The 24,670-nt window shown below is 36.5% G+C and overlaps 1 protein-coding gene across 1 annotated transcript in view; it reads left to right on the plus strand.

Moving 5' to 3' along the window:
- The window catches only part of ints6l (integrator complex subunit 6 like), a 46,163-nt gene that overhangs the window by 4,983 nt on the left and 16,510 nt on the right, over positions 1–24,670 (plus strand). The window contains exons 3-8 of the mRNA XM_056472570.1: positions 8,309–8,458; positions 13,022–13,111; positions 13,246–13,429; positions 18,068–18,196; positions 18,282–18,445; positions 23,772–23,924. Of these exons, the coding sequence (XP_056328545.1) occupies positions 8,309–8,458; positions 13,022–13,111; positions 13,246–13,429; positions 18,068–18,196; positions 18,282–18,445; positions 23,772–23,924 (870 nt within the window). The remainder of the gene's footprint in view (positions 1–8,308; positions 8,459–13,021; positions 13,112–13,245; positions 13,430–18,067; positions 18,197–18,281; positions 18,446–23,771; positions 23,925–24,670) is intronic.

Here is a 24,670-nt window from a genome sequence, read left to right on the forward strand (position 1 = left end):
GGATAAAAATATCACGGTTTCACATTATCACGGTATTGTGATTATTGCACCAAAATAAGTTATTTTTAGGGTGCTTTCACACCTGTAGATCGATTGTTTTGTTCTGAAACAGGGAATAAAATTGTTACAATGTTGAACTTTGTTTCTAGTGCGGTTAGCTTTCACACGGCAAAGTTTCTCAACGGACCAAAATAGCTAAAACAAGTCATGTGCGAGTAAACTCACCTCACATTGGTCAGTATTTTACGTTCTATTTTTCAGAGTCCTGCTCAGCTGTCATGCGTTCTTATTTTAACTTATGGCAATGAGCAATAAGACATTTTAAGTGAAAAGCTGTGCTTTTATTTTAAATGGTGACACCCACAGACAGATTATAACAAAATATAAATCTAGGGTAAGACTTTCTTATACAGAGCCTTGGCTAGAATTATGCATTATAGGCTTTACATCATGAGAAATAACAGATAAAAAATGTTCCTAACTGATAAACAGCACTCATAACGGTAATATTGTCAGCATGCTTGCACTTTCACATTTGAGTTCTTTCACACACTAAAGTTCGTTTCAACTGAGCCGAGACCACCTCATTCAGGCAATCTCAGACCAATTGTTTTGGAGTGGATTTATATATAATTTATTTTAAGAAACATTTAAGATATTTTAGACGAAGTAGCTTTTGATGTGGAGGTTCCTTTTCTGCTGGATGTACTGTTGCCCTAAAAAACGAAATAAAATAGTTGTGAAAAACAACAGACAAAAATTATATACCTTAGGAACGTTATAGCAGAAAATTTTGCCGGTTTTAAAACCTTGACTTTTCCAAACCACGGTATACCTTGAAACCGGTTATTGTCCCATGCCTATCACAGAGTGCTGAACAGATCTTTTAATCCCAGTTACTTTGTGCACGTCCTTTCTTGTTGATATGATTATACGCATCACTATGGAGACATGTTATTTGCGGCTGTCAATCAATTCAGTGGGTGGGGAAACCACACTCCTACGTCACGTTGTGGTGGGCCTCAAAACGGAAGGGATTTGATTCCTATTTTAACGTCAGAAAATGTAAAAAAAAAAGAGACTTGTCGGGTTTCTATCACTCCAATATGACAGTGGACACACTATAGGATACCTGCACACAGTTCTGTCCAAACAGCTCCCAAAATATGATTTTCATCATACAGTAGGTGTCCTTTAAAGTCGTTGATGTAAAAACTAGTGTTGCAGTTCTTGAGTTCTTTTAATCTCTTTATTAACCTAATTTTGACACTTTTCTCAGACCATAGATCAGGGGTCACCAATCTCGGTCCTGGAGGGCCGGTGTCCCTGCAGGGTTTAGCTCCATCTTGCCTCAACACACCTGGCTGGGTGTTTCAAGTATACCTAGTAAGACCTTGATTAGCTCGTTCAGGTGTGTTTGATTAGGGTTGGAGCTAAAATCTGCAGGGCACCGGCCCTCCAGGAACAAGTTTGGTGACCCCTGCCATAGACCATAGACTAAAGACCATAACTGCGAATATAATGCACTGCATTATCTAATTTAGGTGCAAACATCATTACAATCACTGGATGTAAAACCACTTTTTGTTGTGTCCTGCCACATTAAGGTGGGATTATGTTAAAATTATTACAAACAGCCACAAAATTCAAGATATTATTGCAAAAAAAAATGCTTGTGGACAATCCTGTTTTTTTCATTACTTATGATATAATTAAGCAATAGATTTTAAGAGCAGCTGCAGTGATGCAGTCATTTTAACATTTAGCCACTGGCTCTTATTTAAAAGGCAGGACAAATCTGCATTATCGAGCACTTCACTTAATCCCATTCATAGTTAAATGAACAAACCCTGTTTGTATATCTGAAATCTTTAGTAAACAGAAATGACAGAAAGTAGTAAGACAGTGTTTGGTTAAATTTTTTAAATTTTCCTCCTTTTCCAATATACAGTATATGATGTAATAACTGTTAATATCGTAATAATAAAAAGTAATGTATACAGATGTAAAAGTTTGTATCATCATTTTTGTGCCAATGTAAAAAAAATAAACAGAATGTTAATAAAAGTAAATATAAAAATTTAAGTCATTAAATAATTTATTACATTTTATTATATGGTGTAATTAAATGCATACATTCTATAGGCATGACTGTACATTTACATACACAATTTTAATTTGCCTTATCATTCAGCCACGTTTATTCTGCCTCCTGCTTTATCTATCTGTGAATCTTGTGAAGTGGGAGTGGTTCTTCATGACAGGCAGGCAAAAATTTCTTTAGAAATCCAAAATGTTGCTCCTCCTCCTTTTACCTCATAGAGAACAATGAACTGAACACATAACCTCCACATTTCCTTGCTTTATCTCACTACAAGTAGCAGATTAACGGTGGAGATCACCAAGAAAAATCCTGTGCCAGATCAAACCAGAGACCTACTTGAGCATGATGATGTTCCCCTCAGATCAGTGCTTTGGCTGTAAACCTGCTCTCATTCCATTAAAGTGACAACTTCGGTTTCTGCCTGGCCTTTATCATCACACATGACAAGCACCACCCTGCAGACCGCAGACGTGTCCCTCCTGCAAAACTGGGTGGATGTGTGTGTGTGTAACCGAGCTCAATGGTTATCTGCGATCAGCTCAACCTTTAGGCAGTAGTAGAGATTAAAACCTGGGACAAGGCAACCTGATCCTGGAATAATACTCAGGCCAGGAGGGCAGTCGCTTTAACCCGTGTGACTCTGGCCCAGGTCGTCACGCGCCCTTGCTGTTGTGATGATTCCTCCTGTGATCACAAGAGCTGTGTTTATATTTTCTCAGAGCACCAGCTGAACAGGGAACAAGTCCTTATCTGTCAGTTTATGTAAAACTGCTCATTTGTCTCATGCCACCTGTCCTGTGTTTGAGGGAAAAGACAGAGCTAGGTTTTATGGTACGCTAATTCTGAAAATGAAAAAAATAAAACGCATTGCAATGCTTTCTGTGGCTAAAAAGCAGCTGTATGTTTGGGTAATATTACCTAAATATTATCATATAAATTTTTCATATAAAATAAATTATTATATAAATCATATTTCACTTAAAAAGCATAATAATAATTATAATAATAACACGTATACAGTGAGGAAAAAAGTATTGAACACGTCAATATTTTTCCCAGGAAACATATTTCCAAAGGTGCCGTTGACTTGAAATTTTACCCAGATGTTGGGAACAACCAAAAAAAATGGTTGTGCATAATAAAATGAAATGAAGCAGGGAAAAGTATTGAACACATGAAGAAAGGGAGGTGTAGAAAGGCAGTGAAAACCCAGACAGCAGCTGAAATCTCTTAGTAGTTATTCAGCAACCCTCTTCCCTTCGTCATTGTAAATAATATTAGCCGCTTCAGTCTAACATCTACGTTACCAGAATGATGAAGATGAAACCAGGGTGGACACTTCAGCAAGAGAATGATCCAAATCACAGTCAAGGAAAGTCTCAAATGCTTTCAGAGAAAGACAAAAAAGCTGTAGAATGGCCTAGCCAATCACCTGACACCATTCCAATAGAAAATACAAATTTAAAATCATATTTGATAGATGAGACCCACAGAACCATCAAGATTTTTACTCTCTGTTGAAGTCTGTAAAAAAAACTCACACCTAAGCAATGCATGTGATTCATTCTTCATATGAAAGGCGTCTTTAAGCTGCCATCATTAAAAAGAACCTTTTCTACAAAGTATAAAATATGTTTCAGTAGTTCAGTACTTTCTCCTTCTGTCATACCATTGTTTTTACACGTAACTCATTTTTCAGATTTTATGTTTTGTTTTATTTTAACTTGTATTGTTTGGGTTTTTACCAAAATCTGGTTCAGTTCCATGCCAACAGGTGCTTTAGAAATATTATTCCCTGAAAAAACATCACTTGTTCAATACTTATTTTCCTGCTGTATTTGCATTGGAATTTTATTGTCGAACACATTGTCCTTCTAAAAGTCATATACATTTAATAAGTATTTATACATCATTATAGCTTTTGCAGAACAGCTTATTCATGCTTATGCAAATACATTACATGAGAACCATCCCTGAGAAAAAAAAAATCTTAAAAGAAAACATCTAATACAGTGTTTCTTAACCACGTTCCTGGAGGACCACCAACATTGCATGTTATGGATGTCTCCTTTGTCTGTCACACCCATTACAGGTCTTTCAAGCTGCGGTCACATTAGAGTTTGATAATGCGAAATTCTGTCGTGCAGCGATGCAAAAAGTGGAGGGATTAAACAAGATTATTAGACATTAAAAAAAGCGAGCGATTGCTCCATGTTTTGAATTTCTGTCCAGAGAGGTCATGTTTGGATCCTCGATTGGTCTCACGCAGTCAAGTGATGACCCTGCGTTTCCGGTCTGACGAATTCACCTGCGTATGAATAGAAGTCTATAGGGAGAAAAGTCCAGTGTGGCCGCAGCTTTAGTCTCTGCAAATCAGCTAATGATCTGAATCAGGTGTGTTTGGTTAAGGAGACATGGAAAACGTGCAGAGCTGGTGGTCCTCCAGGATCGTATTTGAGAAACACCGATCTAATACATTTAGAAAAATGTCCAAATTTAAAATAAAAAATGTATCTGCATATGCTTTATGCATTAGTTTGATATTTGTATTAAAATGGTGATTATTTTCAGTACTGCCTTCAATTTATGTTTAAGTAAAATTTCTATTAAATTTAATAATAATGCTTAATAGAATATTTAAAATCATCGGACTAATAGAATTTAATGATAACAGTTAACTAACATCTGTTATTATCATCTCTTCTCATACATTTCAGAAGAGAAATTTCCAAAATAACTATTTGAAAATGAATTTACTTCCTTTTCCTTGAATTCTGTGGTTAAATATGGTCTGTATTGTGAAATTAATCTTGATGTGGATTACAATGTTTGTCCTCTGTCGGCTCGCCGTCGGGTTTTCATTCTTTAAAGAAGGGTTTGAGTGTACATTTCCTCTGTTAAAGCTACAATTAGGGCATTATCCTTTTTTCCTGGCATATTCAGTGTTCACATTCCTTATTCTCTCCCATCTTCTTCTGCCTGGCTGGACAAGCGTGTGATTAAAGGAGAGTCTGATTGCAGTCACACTTCTTCAGAGCCAATAAATTGTTAATGCGGAGAGAAAGAAAGACGGATGGGGGAAAAAATAGAATTACTCTGTTGCTTGAATTATTGAGTGCCAGTTAGAAGAGCTACTGCTTGAATGTTTCTCTTTTTTTCATATATATATATATATGGATAGAGACTTACACTGTCCATTCATTCTGACAAATCTTTGTCTGCTTTATTCTTTGATTCTTCTCACTGCACATAAATCTAAACACACACGCACACATCTGAAGCTCAAGCACCTCGGGATCTGACCTGTTAAGTCTTCTCTCCCTTCTGGGCATTTACAATGTATGCATGTTTATGTAAAGTGTTGATTTATTCGTGCCGAGTTCAATTCATGAGCAGAAGCAATCATTTTGCAAAAGCAGATTTAATGAACTAGTAGCCTTCTTTCTTTTCTTTCTTTTCTGGTATCTAAACTCATTATGTTGTTGTTGTTTTTGATTTTGAATGCGCAGTAATGTAGTAATGACTGTATTCGTCAGCTGGAAGAGGTAATGTGGGTCAGGGACAGGCACAGAGTAACCACATCATGTATTTCAAAGATAGTAAAACAAGTATGTAGCGAATCTGCACTGCTTGTTCTTACCCGCTTCCTACGCGCAAGTAAAAAGGGATATAAACATGCTTGCTTTTTCTGATACTCTTTAAAGCTTGTGACTAGTTTTGCTGTCATTTTCGGCTGGTGCTAAGATCATGTAGTTGGGCTTGATGTGTGCTTATTTAAGCCTGCTAAACATCAGCGAACTGCACAAAATGCTTGATCTCACTATTGGCAAAAAACAAGGCTACAGGTAATTGACAGATGCTAGAACGAGTTTGTTGTGTAATAGTTTGCATAAGAGTTGATCATGTGTCTAATATACATACAAAGGCCTTGCAGTGTGCACTTGAGGGTCATTTTGAAATGTCATTGTATAAAACAAAACTGAAACAAGCGTTGTGGGCATAGTTTGTCAGATTACTTTAGGGTGTTTCATAAAACATTTTACAACTAGAAAAACAACAGTGTTCAGTGCTATTTTACATCAGAAATACATTCCGACAATATTTCATAATATCACTTTCCTTATTGTATTTGTGATCAAATAAATGCATTATTAATACTCAGTGCAAAAAATGCTTTCCTTAGAGTTTTTGTCTGATTTGTAGTCCAAATATCTAACAATTCTTAAATCAATAAGCATTTTCTAGACAAGCAAAAATATTGTCTTGTTTTCAGAAAAATAGATGCCAAAAGTAAGTCAAAATTAAATCAAGAAGCGTTTTCTTGACAAGCAAAATATTGTCTTTTTTTTTCTTCTTAAAACAAGCAAAATAATCTGCCAATGGGGAAAACACTCATTCATTTTCTTTTCGGCTTAGTCCCTTTATTAATCAGGGTTCGTCACAGTGGAATCAATCACCAACTTATACAGCATATGTTTTACACAGCGGATACCCTTCCAGCCACAACCCATCAAAGGGAAACACCAATACACTCTCATTCACACACATACACTATAGACAATTTAGCTTACCCAATTCATCTATACCGCATGTCTTTGGAATGTGGGGGAAACCAGAGCACCCGGAGGAAACCCACGCCAACATGGGGAGAACATGGGGAAAACAAAATAAACTCATTTTGACATAAGATTATTTTGCTTACCCCATTGGGAGATTATTTTGCTTGTTTTAAAGAGCCCCTATTATGGGTTGTTTGAAAATGACTTTCCATACAGTGTGCAACACAGCTTTAAGTGAATGAAAACATTCAACTGTGGTTTAAATGTGAAAGTGCACATTGTTTAAAAATAATAAAAGATTTGACTCGGAGTCGTTAAAATGATTCGTCATTCGTCCGGATGTTTTGCCTGTTCGTATTAACGTTGACACGAAACTATACAGAATATGAAGTGCCGGATCTGGTAAAACGTGAACGTGCCTTTCCCTTCAAACACTAGCAGAGTATGTATTTGGGATTGATCAAGACTGAAGAAGATGAGTTAACATTAATGAGTGAACGTTCTGGTGATTAAAGCAATAATCTACCCTGCAACAGGGGATTCGTCAGCTGTTTGTTAAAGGAAGCACTAGAAAAGACTGTTGATGTATGGGTCTTTGTCAGAGCTTGACAGGAACTTTATTAATGCACAGTTCATGGATCAGTTTCTTTCTCAATTTCGCAAGTGTAAGTAAGCTCGCTAGCTCGCAATATATGTATTTATTGTGTTTTGTGACTTGTAATCACTTCAAGTGGCTTGTACTGTATCTGGTTATCTCTTTATATTTACATATTGCATCTAAAGCCACATTGAAAGCACAACACCTGCCGCTTTCTTTACAGATTTAAATGCTTTTGTGAGCTTGCGATCCCCTGTCATTTGTCATTGCCATGGCCATCATCAGCTGTCCTACACACGTTCAGCTTTTGCCACTTTGTGGATTAATACTGAATGTGTGTCGTTGTTTTTACTTATGGTTAACAGTAGAGTAATATGCTGGTGTTTACTGCACTGTTTTAATGCACTCCTGCATTGAACTCACACATATACTCTGCACTCTGGCTACTTCAACAATGTTGATAAGCCATAGTGGGTGTTTCTCTCTGTCTCGCGCTAAACGTAGTAGACCAATTACAACAGACTGGGTCATCGAACCAATCAGCGCAAATTAGCATCGCGCTAAGAAGGGGTTTGGGAACAAATTAATTGCTAACCAATTCATATGGAAGTCCTTGGGATAATTAGGTAAAAATAAATGCATATTATAAGACAATGAAAGTGTTTCTTGACCTTGCATGCATATGAGCCTGTTGTTGAAGACTCCCAAAACCAAAATATGACATTTTATAATGCATAATAGGGGCTCTTTAGGGAAAAACTCACATAATTTGGACTTATTATTTCTTAAAACAAGACCTTTTTATGCTAAAACAATACTTTTTTATGCTTATCTAAAATTTCTTCTTGATTTTAAGAATTGTTAGACATTTGGACTAGAAACAAGACTAAAATCTAAGTAAGAAAAGCACTGAACAATATAAAATAATGTAACCAACTCCAAACTGTTGAACAATGATCTACACTTTGTATCTGCAGTATAAATGTCACCGTCGGAGTGTGTTATAAGGAAGTGTTCATCATCTGTTTGTGTTTCTGTTTATGGTAGGCGGGCTGGAAAGAGAATCATGCCACATTCATGAGCGAGTTGAAGAACCTGCAGGCGTCTGGACTGACTACACTGGGTCACGCTCTTCGTGCAGCTTTCGACCTGCTCAATCTCAACAGACTTGTCTCTGGCATCGACAACTATGGGCAGGTAATCAGGAAATCCTACCTCAGACTGACAAAACAATCTGTATTCAATGAAGAACTCAAGACAAGTGTACTGAGGAAATGTGTCCATTAAAGCTTTTTCCCTCTTCTGGTAACCAGCATAAATATATTGGATTGTAAAAGACTTCACACACCAAAATCTGGGTTGAACAGTCAAAATGACAAACTACGCCACTCACCACAATGGCAGTGGTGTAGAGAATAAATAGAGTTGTAGTGGGAGTTCTGACTTAATTAAAATATGAAAATAAAACACCTAATGGTGTTTAATAAGAGGTGACACAGTGGCTCAGTGGTTAGCACTGTCGCCTCACAGCAAGAAGGTAGCTGGTTTGAGTCCCGGCCAGGTCAGTTGGCATTTCTGTGTGGAGTTTGCATGTTCTCCCATTGTTTGCGTGGGTTTCCAGACATGCATTATAGGTGATTTGGATTAATTAAATTGGCTGTAGTGTATGAGTGTGTGTGTCTGTGTGAATGAACGTGTATGGGTGTTTTCCAGTATTAGGTTGCAGCTAGAAGGGCAATGAATATTTAATAAGATAATATGCTTGAATTTATTGTCCCAATAATGCATATAAACATATAATGTACTTATAAAGTAGCAATATACACACTCAAAAATAATGTTTGCTGTACTTATTTAAAATGAGCTGAAGCAACACAATCCTTGAAGGGTTTTTGCAACAACTTAAATGTTCAATACACTTAAATTTGTAAAAACTAATGAGTTCATGTTGTCCCAACACAAATCTATTGTGTGGAAATGTTTACAGTGTCGTATAAATAGAATCCACATGCACTAAATGCAAATGAAATACTATTTATACCTGTAGTGTAAAGAGAATATATTGCTGTTTGAGTAGTATCTATTGCTGTTTGGACTTAGTCCAAATACCCACTTCCCAAATATATATTTAATGAGGTTTCTATGGGCATCTGTATGAAAGCCGTCCAGAAAGTCCATGAAATGGAGAAGAAATTAATCTGACTGCTCTCTAATTGTGCATGTCTACGCCGATTGACATCACCAGATTACCACAATGGCAATTGTATGTTAAATAATAAAAAAATGTATTCTGAACAGAGATCTATATTTTTAACAATAACTAATGAGTCTTTAAAGACAGACCTGTTGTGAGCTCTGCCTGTTTAATGGTTGTGTATGCTTTTATTCACCCCATCTGTTTATATTAATTCAACCTATTTTACAACAATCATGTTTAATGGAGGAATTGCAGAACAAAACTACATTACCCATCATTCAGTAGGCAATGGCTGGTATAAGATTCTGACGGTATGATAACCTTGGATAAAAATATCAAGGTTTCACAGTTTTACTGTATTGTGATTATTGCTCTAAAATACATTCTTTTTAAATGTCTGGGTGAAAAACTAAAGCTTTTCCCCCTTTGAGCACAATATATTTTATTTTGAGAAACGTTTATAATATTTTGGAACAGTACACATGTCAGGCTAAAAAATTAAAATGAATCATTGACTTCTGCTGTCTTCATTTAAAAAACACAGATTTCTTTACAATTTAAAATGGCATGTTTGGATATCTTTTCTTCTGGAGATACTGTTGTCCTAAAAAAAACGTATATAAAATATCTTACATATACCATAGGAAAGGTATAGCAAAACATTTTGCCGGTTTTAAAACCTTGAAACCGCGGTATACCTTGAAAACGGTCATCATCCCATGCTAAATTGAAAATTCCAAAGCAAAGTGTGTCGGAGGAGACTAGACAGCACTTCTGCAAAAGTGGGTGGACACGAATGCTCTAACTTGTATCATAGCAACCAAAGTGTAGTAACAATAAAAAAGAAGCACTCTCAAGTGCCCTATGTGTATTCAGTGCTGTCGTTTTCAGCTGGCTACAAGCTTTCATAGACACACAGCCTAGTAAGTACTGAGAAGAACATATGCAGAGAATAGTCAGATCATATTTAAACAAATATTAATAACATAAGCAAATATTATCTCCCGTGTCAACTGAGCGAATGGTTTGTTATATCCTTGAAGAACACAAATACATTATGTAAGATATGATTTGCCCTTTCAGTTTATCTATCAATATGTTCCTTCACAGTAAAGTAGCTGGAAAGAAGCCATCACTGAAAAATAATATCCATTTTTAAGTGTGCCAGAAGGCATGAGAGTGACCCAGCGAACATATGGGAAAACATTCTGTTGTCCAAAGCTTTAAACCTGATGCTGCCCACTGCTTCAAGCTCGCTGAGGCTTTGTAGAGGAGATGCTTTCATCAGCAGTAACAGGGGTCCTCTCAACCCACCAGGAGAAATAGATGTTGCAGCATGCTGAGATTACAGAGCCAATTTTGTGGTCTTATGAAACAGTATTTTGTAAGACAACATGGCTATCACCTTAATTTAATGTGATTCGTGTTGTTTTTTTACGTATATACAGCATCACACAGAGCAACATTTAATTGGATTATTTGTAATTCAGAATATTCAGCTGCACACATTAAGAGCATGCTGGCTTACCTAAAATAGGATACATGCAGTTTCCCATAACCCTCAGGCATTGTGTTAATCCACATGATGATTCTGTAGTACACCAGTGTGAGTAACTGAGTGCTGACCCCTGCAGTATGAACAGAGGGAATGCATCTTGTGCTACTCTATGAGCTACAGTCTGTCTTGTGGCGAATGTTACTGCACTATTTCTTTTAAGTGTGCAGGAAGTTCACACCTACAGTATGTGACTCCAGTTAAGATTTAAATTCACATTTAAGATCTGGTATTTATGTTCATTCATTCATTCATTTTCTTTTCGACTTAGTCTCTTTATTAATCTGTCTCCACAGCGGAATGAACCGTCTGGTATTTATGTATTTATGCAATATAAATTTGGTAAATTACATAAACTAGAAAACTAATGCATGGAAATGTCTTATTTTAATGAATCATTTTGCTTGCTTCATGGTTCAAAAATTTAGTAAATGTTTTTTTAATGCAGGATTTCATCAATCAAAGATTAAATCAAAAACAACAGTATAAACATGTATTATGTAACAGATATTTAGTTTTTTTATCAATTGTGTTATTTTTTGCTGGCTTCTATTTATCAGGAGATCCAAAAAAGGTGCCTTGAAATATCAAAATCTGAATATTACACCTAAAAATTTGTTTTGCTGCTTGTTCAAACTACTTACTTAAAATAGGTTGGCATGGGATGATAACCGGTTTCAAGGTTTACTGCAGTTTGGAAAAGTCAAGGTTTTAAAACCATTACATTTTTTTGTTATACTGTTCCTACAGTATATGTAAGTGTTTGTTTCACATGTTTTTTTTTCTACAGTTTTATTTAGTTTTTTAGGGCAACAGAATCTCCAGCAGAAAAGGACCATCCACATCAACAGCTAATGTTCCAAAATATTTTTTAACCATGTAACTGGATCAACACAATTCCTTCATGTTGTCCCAACACAAAACACTTTAGTTAACTTAATGGTTTACAATTTTAAGTGGACTGAACATAAAACGAAAAAGAATTGTGTTGTTTCAGCTCAATTTAAACAGGTAGTTTGAACAAGCAGTAATAATTCTTGGAGTGTAGTTGAAACAACACAGTTGTTAAGTTTTGGAAGAACTTTGAATTGTTTTGTGTTCAATCCACTTAAACTAAGTTACCTTAATCAACGTTTGTTGGGACAACATGAATGATCCTGTGAGATTGAAGACTGTTGTAAAGGCAGATATTTGAAAATATATGAAAACAGTATTTCTAATTTAAATAGTATTGATATTTGACAGTATTGATGTCTATAACCTAATATACAGGACAATCAGTTTGCAAAACGGATAAAGGGAAACAAATGTTTTCTGAGCATTTTTTTCAGTTTTGAACATACTGTTACTGTATTTTTTTTTTGTGTTTTTATGAGTTTTATGGCAAATTGCAGTAAAACAATTATAGTTGAATAAGTATAGATAGTATTAACTTAAGCACATAAAATAAAGTAATAAAACACACCAAAAAAAGGTAAATAGTATTGTGGCATCGGCACAGTGACTCACCTCACAGCAAGACGGTTGCTGGTTCGAGTCCCAACTGGACCAGTTGGCATTTCTGTGTGGAGTTTGCATGTTCCCTCCATGTTCACATGGGTTTCCTCTGGGTGCACCCCCGCAGTCCAAAAACATGCACTATAGAATTGATTAAACTAAATTGGCCGTAGTGTATGGGTGTTTCCCAATGCTGGGTTGCGGCTGGAAGGGCATGTGCTGTGTAAAACATATGCCGGAATAGTTGGCGATTCATTCCGCTGTGGCGACCTCTGAAATAGAGAATATGCTGAAGCAAAATGAATGGATATTGTGGCTTAACAAAAAATACAATTGTACAATCTATATCACACAATACACTACTTTGAGTGTTACTGTTTATTATTATTATTATTATTATTATTATTATTATTATTATTAATATTATTATTATCATTATTATTATTATTATTTTTAAAATGTTTTGTTTTGTGCTTTAGATTTTTAAAAGAAATGTTTTTTTCTGTTCCAGGGTCGAAATCCGTTCTTTCTGGAGCCATCAGTCATCATTACAATTACAGATGGAAACAAACTGACACACAGCTCGGGAGTGGCTGAGGAGGTGAGGAACAAGCACACACAAAACTAACATGCCAATTTTTTTTGACCTATTTGTTCTTTTATATGTTAAGTATTTGAGGTAGTGTGTCTTTCGTATAAACCCCAGTGGCATCTCACTTCTTGTTTTTTTCTCAGCTCCACCTGCCTCTGAATTCCCCATTGCCGGGTAGTGAGCTGACTAAGGAGCCGTTCCGATGGGACCAGAGACTCTTCGCCCTGGTCCTGCGTCTGCCAGGAGTGGCCGTGCCCGACAGTGAGCAGCTGGGAAGTGTGCCCACTGATGAGTCTGCTATAACTCAGATGTGTGAGGTCACTGGAGGTACAGCCACTGGGTCAAAAATCTTACACTTTAAAGTGTCATCACATTGAAATGACCTGAATTTGCAGGCGAAATCCAGTCATTTCTGAAGCAATTGGGTATTTTGTGTAAAGACTAAAAGTCCCCCATGAAGTTTTGGTTAGTTTGTTATTCACTTACATTAAACACTTAGAACTATAGAGCGCAGCTTGGTTTAAAGTGACTTTCTTTTTGAGTGTTTTATACATCAGTAGGTTATTGACAATAGACCAGGGGTCACCAATCTTGGTCCTGGAGGGCCGGTGTCCCTGCAGTGTTTAGCTCCAACTTGTCTCAACACACCTGGCTGGGTGTTTCAAGTATACCTAGAAAGACCTTGATTAGCTCGTTCAGGTGTGTTTGATTAGGGTTGGAGCTAAAATATGCAGGACACCGGCCCTCTTGGAACAGGTTAGGTGATCCCTGCAATAGACAGTGATAATTAGGTATCCAATGATAATTTAGTATTAATGTGACCCCACCATTAAGCCCAGATTTATTAAACTCTTCAAAATAATGCACCTTTTGGACTGGAATTGTCTGCAAGTCATCTACTGACAAACTAATGAAATTAATGAGCAAATTAATGAACACTGATGAAGCAAATTATTTTTATAATGAGCATTGGACAGCCTATGAAAGTCAGATGCAAGTAAATCTACTAACAATACACACTAAATGTATGTAGGGGATAGTTCACCCAAACTTTCTCACCCTCATATGCTTCCAAATCCTCAATAATTTTCTTTTTTTCTGTTGAATACAAAAGAATAAATTCCGAAGAAAGACCTGCAACCACTGACATCAGGCAGCTAGCTCTCTGTAACTCTCATATGGTCACCCACTGAAGCTCAGCAGGGCTGCACCCGGTCAGTATCTGGATGGGAAAACACATGGAAAAAAGCTAGGTTGTTGCTGGAAGTGGTGTTAGTAAGACCAGCAGGAGGTGCTCAACCTGGGGTCTGTGTGGGTCTTAATGCCCCAGTATATTGATAGGGACTCTATACTGCTCAGTGAGCGTCATGTCTCGGATGAGATATTAAATCGAGGTCCTGACTCTCTGTGGTCGTTAAAAATCTCAGGATGTCCTTTGAAAAATAGTAGGGGTTTAACCCCAGCATCCTGGCCAAATTTGCGCTCTGGCCTCTGTCCATCATGGCCTCATAACCATCCACAAATCTTAATTGGCTTCATTATTCCTCATCTCCTCTCCACCAATCAGTTGGTGTGCGGTCTGGCGCAATATGGCTGCCGTCGCATCATCCAGGTGGATGCTGCACACTAGTGGTGGATGAGGAGATTCCCCCCAGATATGTGTAAAGCACTTTGAATGTCCATAAAAGTGCTTTATAAATGTAAGGAATTATTATTAATTATTATTATTTCTCCATAGTAGGAAAAACAAATACCACATAAGTCGATGGTTACAGGTTTTTAGCTTCCTTAAAAAAATTTTGAGTTCAACTCGAAGACAGAAACTCAAATAGGTTTGGAACAAGTAACGGTTGAGTAAATGGATGAACTGTCCCTTTAAGATATGATTTCCTGGCAGTAAATAAAGCATAAATAACTGAAAACATAACAAAGTCAAGTCACTAAATTCCATCAATCTAAATTGAATCTTCAATAAATGCCTATGAAATAAGTTCTGCCACAAAAATAACCACCTCTTTTCATCTGTAGTTTCACTGTCTTTACTAAATCTGACAGTAGTTTTTAACGCCAAAATGGAGGGTTTGTACTCAACCATTTTAAGTTTGTGAAATTGCATCAAATTGTCTTTTAGACATAAATGTTGGTAAAGGCTGTATTTCATCTCAGCCCTCCTAAAAATCTGCAATTAATCTGTCAACGCTTTTTACAAATCTGTAATTACTGGGTCCCTCTTCAGTGCGGTGCTCAAATGTGTGCTCTTCTTCATTTTCACATGCAAACTCTCTTATTTTTGCCAGTGAAATCACAACATTAAGTGCAATTTTGATATATTTAAAAAGAAAATGAGTTAAGCCTAGATTAAATTGGTGATAACACATAAAGTGATCGTTCACCCTAAAATAAACGTTCTGTGATCATTTGCTCACCCTCTTTTCATTCCCAATTTTCATTTGACTTTCTCTTATCCTTGGGCCATTAAAGAACATTATTGGAGATGATAGTCTATAACAATGCAAGCCAAAGCTGTTTGGTTACCAACATTCTTCAAAGCATCTTTTTTTTTAGTTTAACTCTTTTTATTGACAATTCTTAATCATAGAGGTACTACAAGTGAGAGAAAGAAAAAACACATTATTTTCTCAATGTTGAGGAGAGAAATACTGAGTGGTAATTAAAGACATTCCTTACTCTCTGAACCGTATTGAGATGGAAATAAAGAAAGTAAACAACAACAACAAAAAAGGAACAAACAAACCAAACAATAAAAAAAACATACATATACATAATAATAAAAATAAATTAACAAATGACACCCAAGTAGGACATTACCGTTAAATGTAAAATATCACGCAATTTCTTTTCCTAATACACTCTTAGATAAGTTTGTAACATTTGCAAGAGGGGAAAAATAAGAAATAAGACAGATACAGACAGGGTTAAATATGCAAGACGGGATATATAAAGCTATTTTTTAAAATACAACAGAAAAGGTTGCCAAGCTGTATAGAAATCCTTTGTTTTGCCATTGATTGTATATCTAGTTTTTTCTATTTGAATGAACTGTAACAGGTCATACATCCAATGAAAGTAGTTTGTCGGAGAAAGTTTTTTCCAGTTCAATAGGATAATTCTTTTAGCAAATGTTAAGCAAAAGGCTAATACATTTGACTGCAAAGATGATACCGATACATTTGTAGGATTGAGTCCAAACAGTGCCACTAAAGGACATGGTTAAATTTTTAGAAGAAAAATATCAGATATTGATTTAAAGATTGATGTCCAAAAAGAGATTAACTCTGGACGAAGCCAGAAGGTATGGTAGAGGGTAGCTGGAGCTTGTTGGCATCTGTCACAAAAGGGATTAATTTCTGGGTTTGTTTTAGATAGTTTAACTTTTGTCCAATAAATTCTATGTAATAGTTTAAACTGTATCAGTGAATGGCGAGCACAGATAGAAGTAGTATGTACACGACAAAGAACTTTTGACCATTCATCGTCTGAAAAAAAAAACATGGTTGACATCTGATTGCCAGTCTAGTTTTATTTTAGACAAAGATGAAGAGTCTGACATTATATTGAATGAGAAAATTGTTTTATATATGTTGGAAATAGCACCCTTGGAGACTTTTATTTCCAAGATCTGATCAATCTCTTGTTTAAGAGGTGTATGTGGGAAGTGAGAAAATGTATTTCTTATAAATTCACGAGTCTGCAAATACCTAAACAAGTGAGTTTTTGGGAGCCTGAGTTTTTCTAAAAGATATGAAAAGGTTACAAAAGTGTTCTCTGTGAAAGAGATCATTAATATTTACAATAGCTCTTCTAAACCATAATGCAAATGGTCCATCTGATATAGAAGGCAAAAAAGAAGGATTTTTATATATAGGAGACAAACACGACATTGCCTGAAAACCAAAATGTTTTCTAAATTGTTTCCAAATTTTTAGACTATGTAAGACTAGGAGGTTAGAAGAGAAACAAGAATATTTAATAGACAATGATGAGCATCACAAGGAACGTAAAGAAATTCTACTACAAGAGTCACATTCCATTACAACCCATGCTGGAACCAATTGGCAAAGACCGTAATGAGACTGGCTCCAATATAAGATGCTATGAATGTTTGCTGCCCAGTAATAAAATAAGATATTGGGAAAAGCAAATCGACCTAATCTTTTGGGTTGCTGGAGAAATAATTTCTGAATACTTGTTGGGCCTCCACTCCAAATTAATTCTGACAAAGCATCTTCTTTGATGTTAGATAGAAAATATAACAGCATGAGGATGAACGAATGGTGATAGTAAAATATTTGTGATGAATTATCCCTTTAAACAGCTAGAAGCATAAACATAAGGGATGGTAAGGCTTAAATCTTAGATTCCTAAAGGTTCTCCACAAGCCAAACTCTGAGATATTTAGTGAAACAAACTAATTAAGATGCTGAAGGGAAGTAATCTGCTGCCACCCACGTATTTGAGTGTATGGTGGAATTTCATTCACTTCGGTTGCATTTTGGATAATGTTCTCACCCTGCACTTAAAGCGATAGATCACCCACAAATTAGAGTTTACTCTTCATTAACTCAACCTCTAGCCATTCAGTATGTATTTTTTAGTAGAACATTCAAGATGTTTAGCATTTTAGCATCGTAAAATGCAAGTCAACAGCTACTATCAATTTTAGAGATAAAAAACCATACACAGGCTAAATAAAATGAATACTTGTAACTCAAGATGATGCACTGAGGTAGTAGAATCTGACTAAATATCTTCTTTAATGATCTACTAATGAAAACCTGTGACTAGAATGGTCTGATGGTGCAGAAATGAACATCAACTTTAATTTTTCCCTAAACTATCCCTTAAAGATTCATTGTGGTTTTTTATTTCAGTTGAGAATGCAGATTAGCTGTTTAATCTTACAGCTCAGTTAACTCTCTTTTTCTCATCCTCTCTCTTTGTAAGGTCGCTCTTACTGTGTAAGAACCCAAAGGATGCTGAACCAGTGTCTTGAGTCTCTTGTCCAAAAGGTGTTGAGTGGAGTTGTAATACATTTTGAGAAAACCGGTCCAGATCCACCGGCGATTGGTGAAGGTTAGTGTTGATAATGTGATGCCATGTTAGTTTTGTGCTTTTGATAAAACAGCTAATACGCAGACTGGTGTTTTCTTTTGTACAGATGGTCTTGTGGATCCAGCTCGTCCTTTGACATCCTTCAGTCCGCAGCCGTGGCACAGCTGCCACAAGCTCATTTATGTCCGGCCCAACCCTAAGACTGGTGTACCTGTGGGTCACTGGCCAATCTCAGAATCCTTCTGGCCAGACCAAAACTCCCCTACTTTGGTAAATAATAAAACCTCTAAAATGTAGCTCATGAGTGTAAAGTCAAGGAATGTGATCTATTGTTAGTCATTACCAACATCTGCAAAAACAATCAAAATTCCATATTAATGAATTGTGAAATGAACATGGTGGCGCAGTGGTTAGCACTGTCGCCTCACACCTAGAAGGTCGCTGGTTCAAGTCCCAACTGGACTCAAAGTTAGCATTCCTGTGTGGAGTTTGCGTGTTCTCTCTGTGTTCATGTGGGTTTCCTCCGGTTGCTCCATTTTACCCCACAGTCCAAAGACATGCGCTATAGGTGAACTGAACAAACTAAATAAGCCGTAGTGTATGAGTGTGAATGTGAGAGTGTATGGGTGTTTCCCAGTACTGGGTTGCGGCTGGAAGGACATCCGCTGTGTAAAACATATGCTGGATAAGTTAGTGGTTCATTCCACTGTGGCGAGCCCTGATGAATAAAGGGACTAAGATGAAGGAAAATAAATGAATAACTGTATGAGTGTATGTGATTGAGGGAGTTTATGGGTGTTTCCCAGTACTGGGTTGTGGCTGGAAGGGCGTCCGCTGTGTAAAGCATATGCTGAAACAGTTGGTGGTATATTTCACTGTTGCGACCTCTAAAATAGAGACTAAGCTGAAGGAAAATGAATGAATGAATGATGTAAATATTAAGTGAAATCACAGGTTTAAAACATTTATTTATTATTACAGTGTTGTTGTGTGATGTAAATCAACAGTGCATACTTTTAATCCTTGTGATTTGTGTGCAGATCTCTCTGTTTGTTTGCCAGCAAAATTGTGTTGAATTCCGAGCTTAAGGGTTGTTGTAAACATTTCAGATTGTACTTAGCATTGTTGTATCTCCACTACTGGATTGGCTGAAGGATCCTGGTGCATTATGAGCGTTTGCCTGACATTTGGTCAAAAGAGAATGCCTTAGTCGATTTCTTTGTTTCCTTCAGTTATGTCAGACTGTCAGAAAATAATTTGGCTTTGTGTTGCTGCAAGACAGGCCATTTCTTTATAAGCCCTTATTAGCAGTTAATCGCCTCTTTAAATTAAATATAAACTTGACATTCTTAGGCAAATAACTGAAATAAATATGTACAAAAATGTATATAAATAACTATAAATATTCATTTAAATATTAAAAAAAGTAAAAAAAAAAAAAAAAAACATAAAAAATCTCGGCACCAGTGGTGTAGTGGTTAGTGCGTCGACACATGCACTCCGGGGCTCACGGCGACCTGAGTTCGATTCCCGACTCGAGTTCCGATGCCGATCCTTTCCCTCTGTCTGCTTCCCATGCTTTCCTGTCAATACTCTCCACTGTCCTATACAATAAAGGTCAAAACCCCTAAAAAATAATTATAAAAAAAGAAGTTAAAAATAACTGTTAAATATTAACTAATAAATACTAAAAATAAAATAAAAATAAACAAAAACTCAAAAACAATAAAAACTTACCGAAAAACAAATCACAAATAAAATTATAACATTTTTTTGAATTAAATTATTAATATAACTATAAAATAAAAAATAAACTGAGCATATGAAAAATAAATCTTCTGAAAAAAGAAAAACCGTAATAGTAAATACATTAGACTAAAACCTCAATATAAAACTAAAAATACAAAAAAAAAATCTCAGGCTATTTTTTGTCTCCAACATTTCCTCAGATTTGGAACAAATGATTTTTAAACATAGTGAAAATGTGTTAAATCTAGCTTATGATACTGCAGAATTGGCTAAAATATTCGATGAAGGAACACAGAAGGACTTTTTGTGGAGCTCTGGGACCTGGCAGACGGTCTGTCATTGCTTTAGCTTCTTTCTGCATGCAAAAACAATTCAGAGAATCCTTATTAAAATGGAAAAGTACCAGGATAGCAAAAAAAAACAGTTTGGATAGGTGCATTAGCATTGGCTCATCCAAGCCGAGTGGATGAAGCAGTTTAATAGCCAAAGGTAATGACCTCTGAAAACTAAAGGTTAGCTTTCATCTTGCTCAAACATTGCTAATGAATGTGGATGAAGATAAGAGAGCTGAAAGGAGCGGTAACACGAGGAAAGGCTCCACTGTCCTGAGGTTTCCCACCCCCTCTCTGTCTATTCTCTCTTAAACAGTGCACTGTAGAGACAGCAGCTGGTGTCATGCCAAAGTGCCACAGCTCAGCTCAGCCTGTGGGCACAGCTAGAGAGACGTTGCCAGCAGAATAAGACTGCAGCTCACCAGAGCTTTAGCACGTACTGCTAGCTTAACATGAGGTCATTTCCTTCCTCACATCTCCACTGTCGAGTCTGCAATATTGTGAATCAGTAGCACTATGAGTTTGAGTGCAAATTTAGATGTTCTCAGCCAATAAACTGAACTTGTTCCCAGCAAGTTAAACGTGCTGTATGTAAGTTTTTGACTCTTCTAAAGCATAAAAATACCACAATATGTTTGCAGATATTTAAGAAAAGCTAAGTGAACATTCTTGTTTATCTGAAAAAAACAAAAACAAGGCTGAAGTCAGATATTCTGCTTTGAAAATGTGAGTTTTGTGGCAAAACGGCTGTTTTTGTTTTGGTTCTTTTAACCCGCCAAATGCCACTTTAGCTAATTATATTTCAGCACCCTGGGTTGCCTTGTTGGAAAACAGCATATTTTATTCATTCAATCAGGAAGGCTCTCAAAGCATACTTCTGTGACCGAAATGCGACCTCTGGTGGACAGTAGCAGACTCTGAAATGAGATGCAGATTCAGTTCCACATGAGGTGGTTATTAATTAGCAAATAATATACATATTAGTAACTTAAACATTAGGTGAGCAGGTTACAGTGTAACCCCGTGTCCTGACAACACACTACGTGACAAGATTTGCAGTGATGAGCAATTTGGCTGTTTGCACCAGACGAAACAAGACAGAAATTTAAATACAGCCATTCAGAAGCACAGAATATGCAATCACTCACGAAATGGTAAGGTTTATAATCTAATTAATACATATTTAGCCTCTTAAACAGTATTAAATGTACATGCTGAATTTTCAAGATCTGACGTGAACTATCTGCTGCTGCTTTCAGTATTATGGAAATAAATGTCATGTAAAATGTCATTTAAACTCACATTATTAGCATTTAACACTGAATAAAGCACATGAGGTGTACCTAAAGTGATCATTGTCAGTTTTCTGTTGTTCAGCTGCATAAACTCCTTTAATATGGTAAAAATTCCTTCTACCGTTGCTTTTATATGGAAGACGATTTAAACCAGCCATAAATCAGCCTTTAGGCTCAATAGTCAGGCTCGCTCCTGTTGGTCCTCAATCTGACAACCTGCACTTGCGTTTGTTTTGATCCAGGAATGCAATACCTAGGTCAACCACTGGGTGTCAAACTTACATACTGCACCTTTAATTATAATTTAGCATTTTTACATTCATTTTGATACATTTGTTGTACATTTCAGTTTAGTTTAATTGTTTTTTTATTATTTTTTTTGTTTAGTTTTAATTTTTTGAGCACAAAAAATGTTTGCACAGCTTACATTAAATCTTGTGCAAAAATAATAGTTTGTACAGATACTAAATCCAAAACCACACAAATGCAACGAATAAAAGTAGAAATTATAACGGATTCAGACAATCCTAATTGTGCTGTATATGCAGTTAAACATGCCTAGTTTTTTTTCAGAATAAATATTTTACATGTATATTGAAAAGATCGTTATATATATTTTCCTTTGTGTATATAAAACATTCTTTGTGTATAGATGTTATACATCCATAATTTACTTAACTGATGTGTTTGGTTATAAAAACTCATCTACAGATTGTCACGACCACCAGCGATACATGGACTATCACTGCGTCCCAAATGGCACCCTATACACTATGTACTTATGCACTTACACACTCAACAGCATAGTATATAAATGTAGCGTCGCCCCAATTGGAACACTTTTTTTTTTTTTTACTAAGCGGAAATTCAAACCATTTTCCTGATGACGTGTGACAGTTGCCAAATTAGTGAAACAAATGACCAAAGTACCAAATAATACCTGCCATGAGTATAATCGCATTCACCATCGGGAGGTGCTATAATCACTCTCGAAGGAGAATTTTGCTTTAACAATCCAAAATAAATAAAGTAACCCAACATGTGTGCCTGATAGCTCCGCCCTTTTCGCTACATGAGCAAAGCTGCGGCCGTTGAGTGCATGAAGTGTCTATCATTCCACACTTCATATTACCGGTTAAATAAGTGCATCATCCGGGTAATTAAAGTGCACTTATTCTTTTTAGAGTTTTCATTGTGAACACACTACTTACGCTATTTATACTACAAAATGGTGTAGAATAGTGCATAAGTATGCGATTTGGGACGCACCTTATATAAATAGCACACACACTCACATACATTGCTGAGTCTTGTTTATACCCTATAACATTTCAAAAGCGTTCCATTGTCTTGCCATTCCCTGTTTTCTGACACTCATCTTGTTAATTGTTGTATGTTGTTTGCCGCCTGAACTGATCTCTTTGCCTGTGACCCCGATTACTCTTTTTGATAACCTGCATGCTCCTGCTTTGCTCCTGTGTTGACCATTGCCTGCCTGACCATTCTTTGTTGAATAAAGTACTGCATCCTAAAGTTACACAGATGTTTTGCTAAACTGCTACTCGTCAGTTTTCCCCCACAGAATAATGAGTGATTGTTAAATCTGAAAACATTCATTCATTAATTTTCTTTTCAGCTTAGTCCCTTTATTAATCTGGGGTCGCCACAGCGGAATGAACCGCCAACTTATCCTGCATTTGTTTTACGCAGCGGGTGCCCTTCCAGCCGCAACCCATCTCTGGGAAACATCCAGACAAACTCATTCACACTCATACACTACGGACAATTTAGCCTACCCAATTCACCTGTGTCACATGTCTTTGGACTGTGGGGGAAACCGGAGCACCTGGAGGAAACCCACGCAAACGCAGGGAGAACATGCATACTCCTCACAAAAACGCCAACTGACCCAGCCGAAGCTCGAACCAGCGACCTTCTTGCTTCAGCTCGATTTTAATAAGCAGTTTGAACAAGTGTAGTTTTCATTTACTAAAAATAACCTAAAATTAATCAGTTGCTTGGGTTTATTTAGTGTTCAGTCAGACGGTTGTGAGATTATCTGCTCAGGGAATGAACAGCTTGTGTTGTCATGTGCCTGTAACACATCATTACCCACTGGTGTTGTGATTACAGATGAATTGGTCATATCTTGTATTAGAGAGAATGTATTGCAGAGAATAATGCCAATGTTTTTTTTTTCTTCTTTCTTTCTCTCTGTAGCCTCCTCGTTCTGCCCATCCTGTGGTGCGGTTTTCTTGCGTTGACTGTGAGCCGATGGTTATCGACAAGCTGCCTTTTGACAAATATGAGCTGGAGCCGTCCCCGCTCACCCAGTACATCTTAGAAAGGAAATCTCCGCACATGTGCTGGCAGGTGGGACACCTTTTCACGCAACTATTTAATTTGAGCTGTATTTAGCATGCCGTTTTTCACAGCCCCCAGACTGTCGCCTGCCTACAGCAGAGTTTCATGCTGATAGATATCATAGTGTTAAAAGAGTGGAAAAAAGCAGTGGGTGTTTAGTTCTTCTGTATTTACTGGAATGTAAAGTCACACAAAACAGATTACATGCCAGTTCATTTCTATTGCTTACAGCTCAACAGTTACAGCGATGCTTGTAAAAGTTGTGAATTTAGTAACTGATTAAGCAGTAGTTGGAACTGCTTATAGAGTTGAAATGAGATATTGTTGTACAGTTTTTTCTTGCTGTTCAAAAGTTTAGGATTTCTTTAAGCAGGGACATTCACAGACATTTGGAGATGATTTTGAGCTGAATGGTTGAAATCCCATATACAGTATGCAATTACTTATGACATAATTGCTTATTAAGTTTGACAAATAGGTTGCACTGACACCAAACTGGTCTGGAGATGCGAGTGTGAAGTGACAGTGACAAATGTCTTGCAGAAATACAGTCTATGATTCAGTTTGAGATCATGGTATCTAATTAATCGACTCTGCAAATAAAATCTTTTATTTGGTGATGTGGAAACTATAACTTTTGTTGCCATGGTCTGAATTTGAGAGATCAGATCAGATACTCACTTATGGCATCATCGGTAATGTTTTCTTAGCATAATTACCAACGCTATCTCACGACTATTCATAACTTTTTGATT

This window comes from Danio aesculapii, chromosome 14 (genome assembly GCF_903798145.1).
Source record: "Danio aesculapii chromosome 14, fDanAes4.1, whole genome shotgun sequence".
In the NCBI taxonomy this organism is placed as follows: domain Eukaryota; kingdom Metazoa; phylum Chordata; class Actinopteri; order Cypriniformes; family Danionidae; genus Danio; species Danio aesculapii.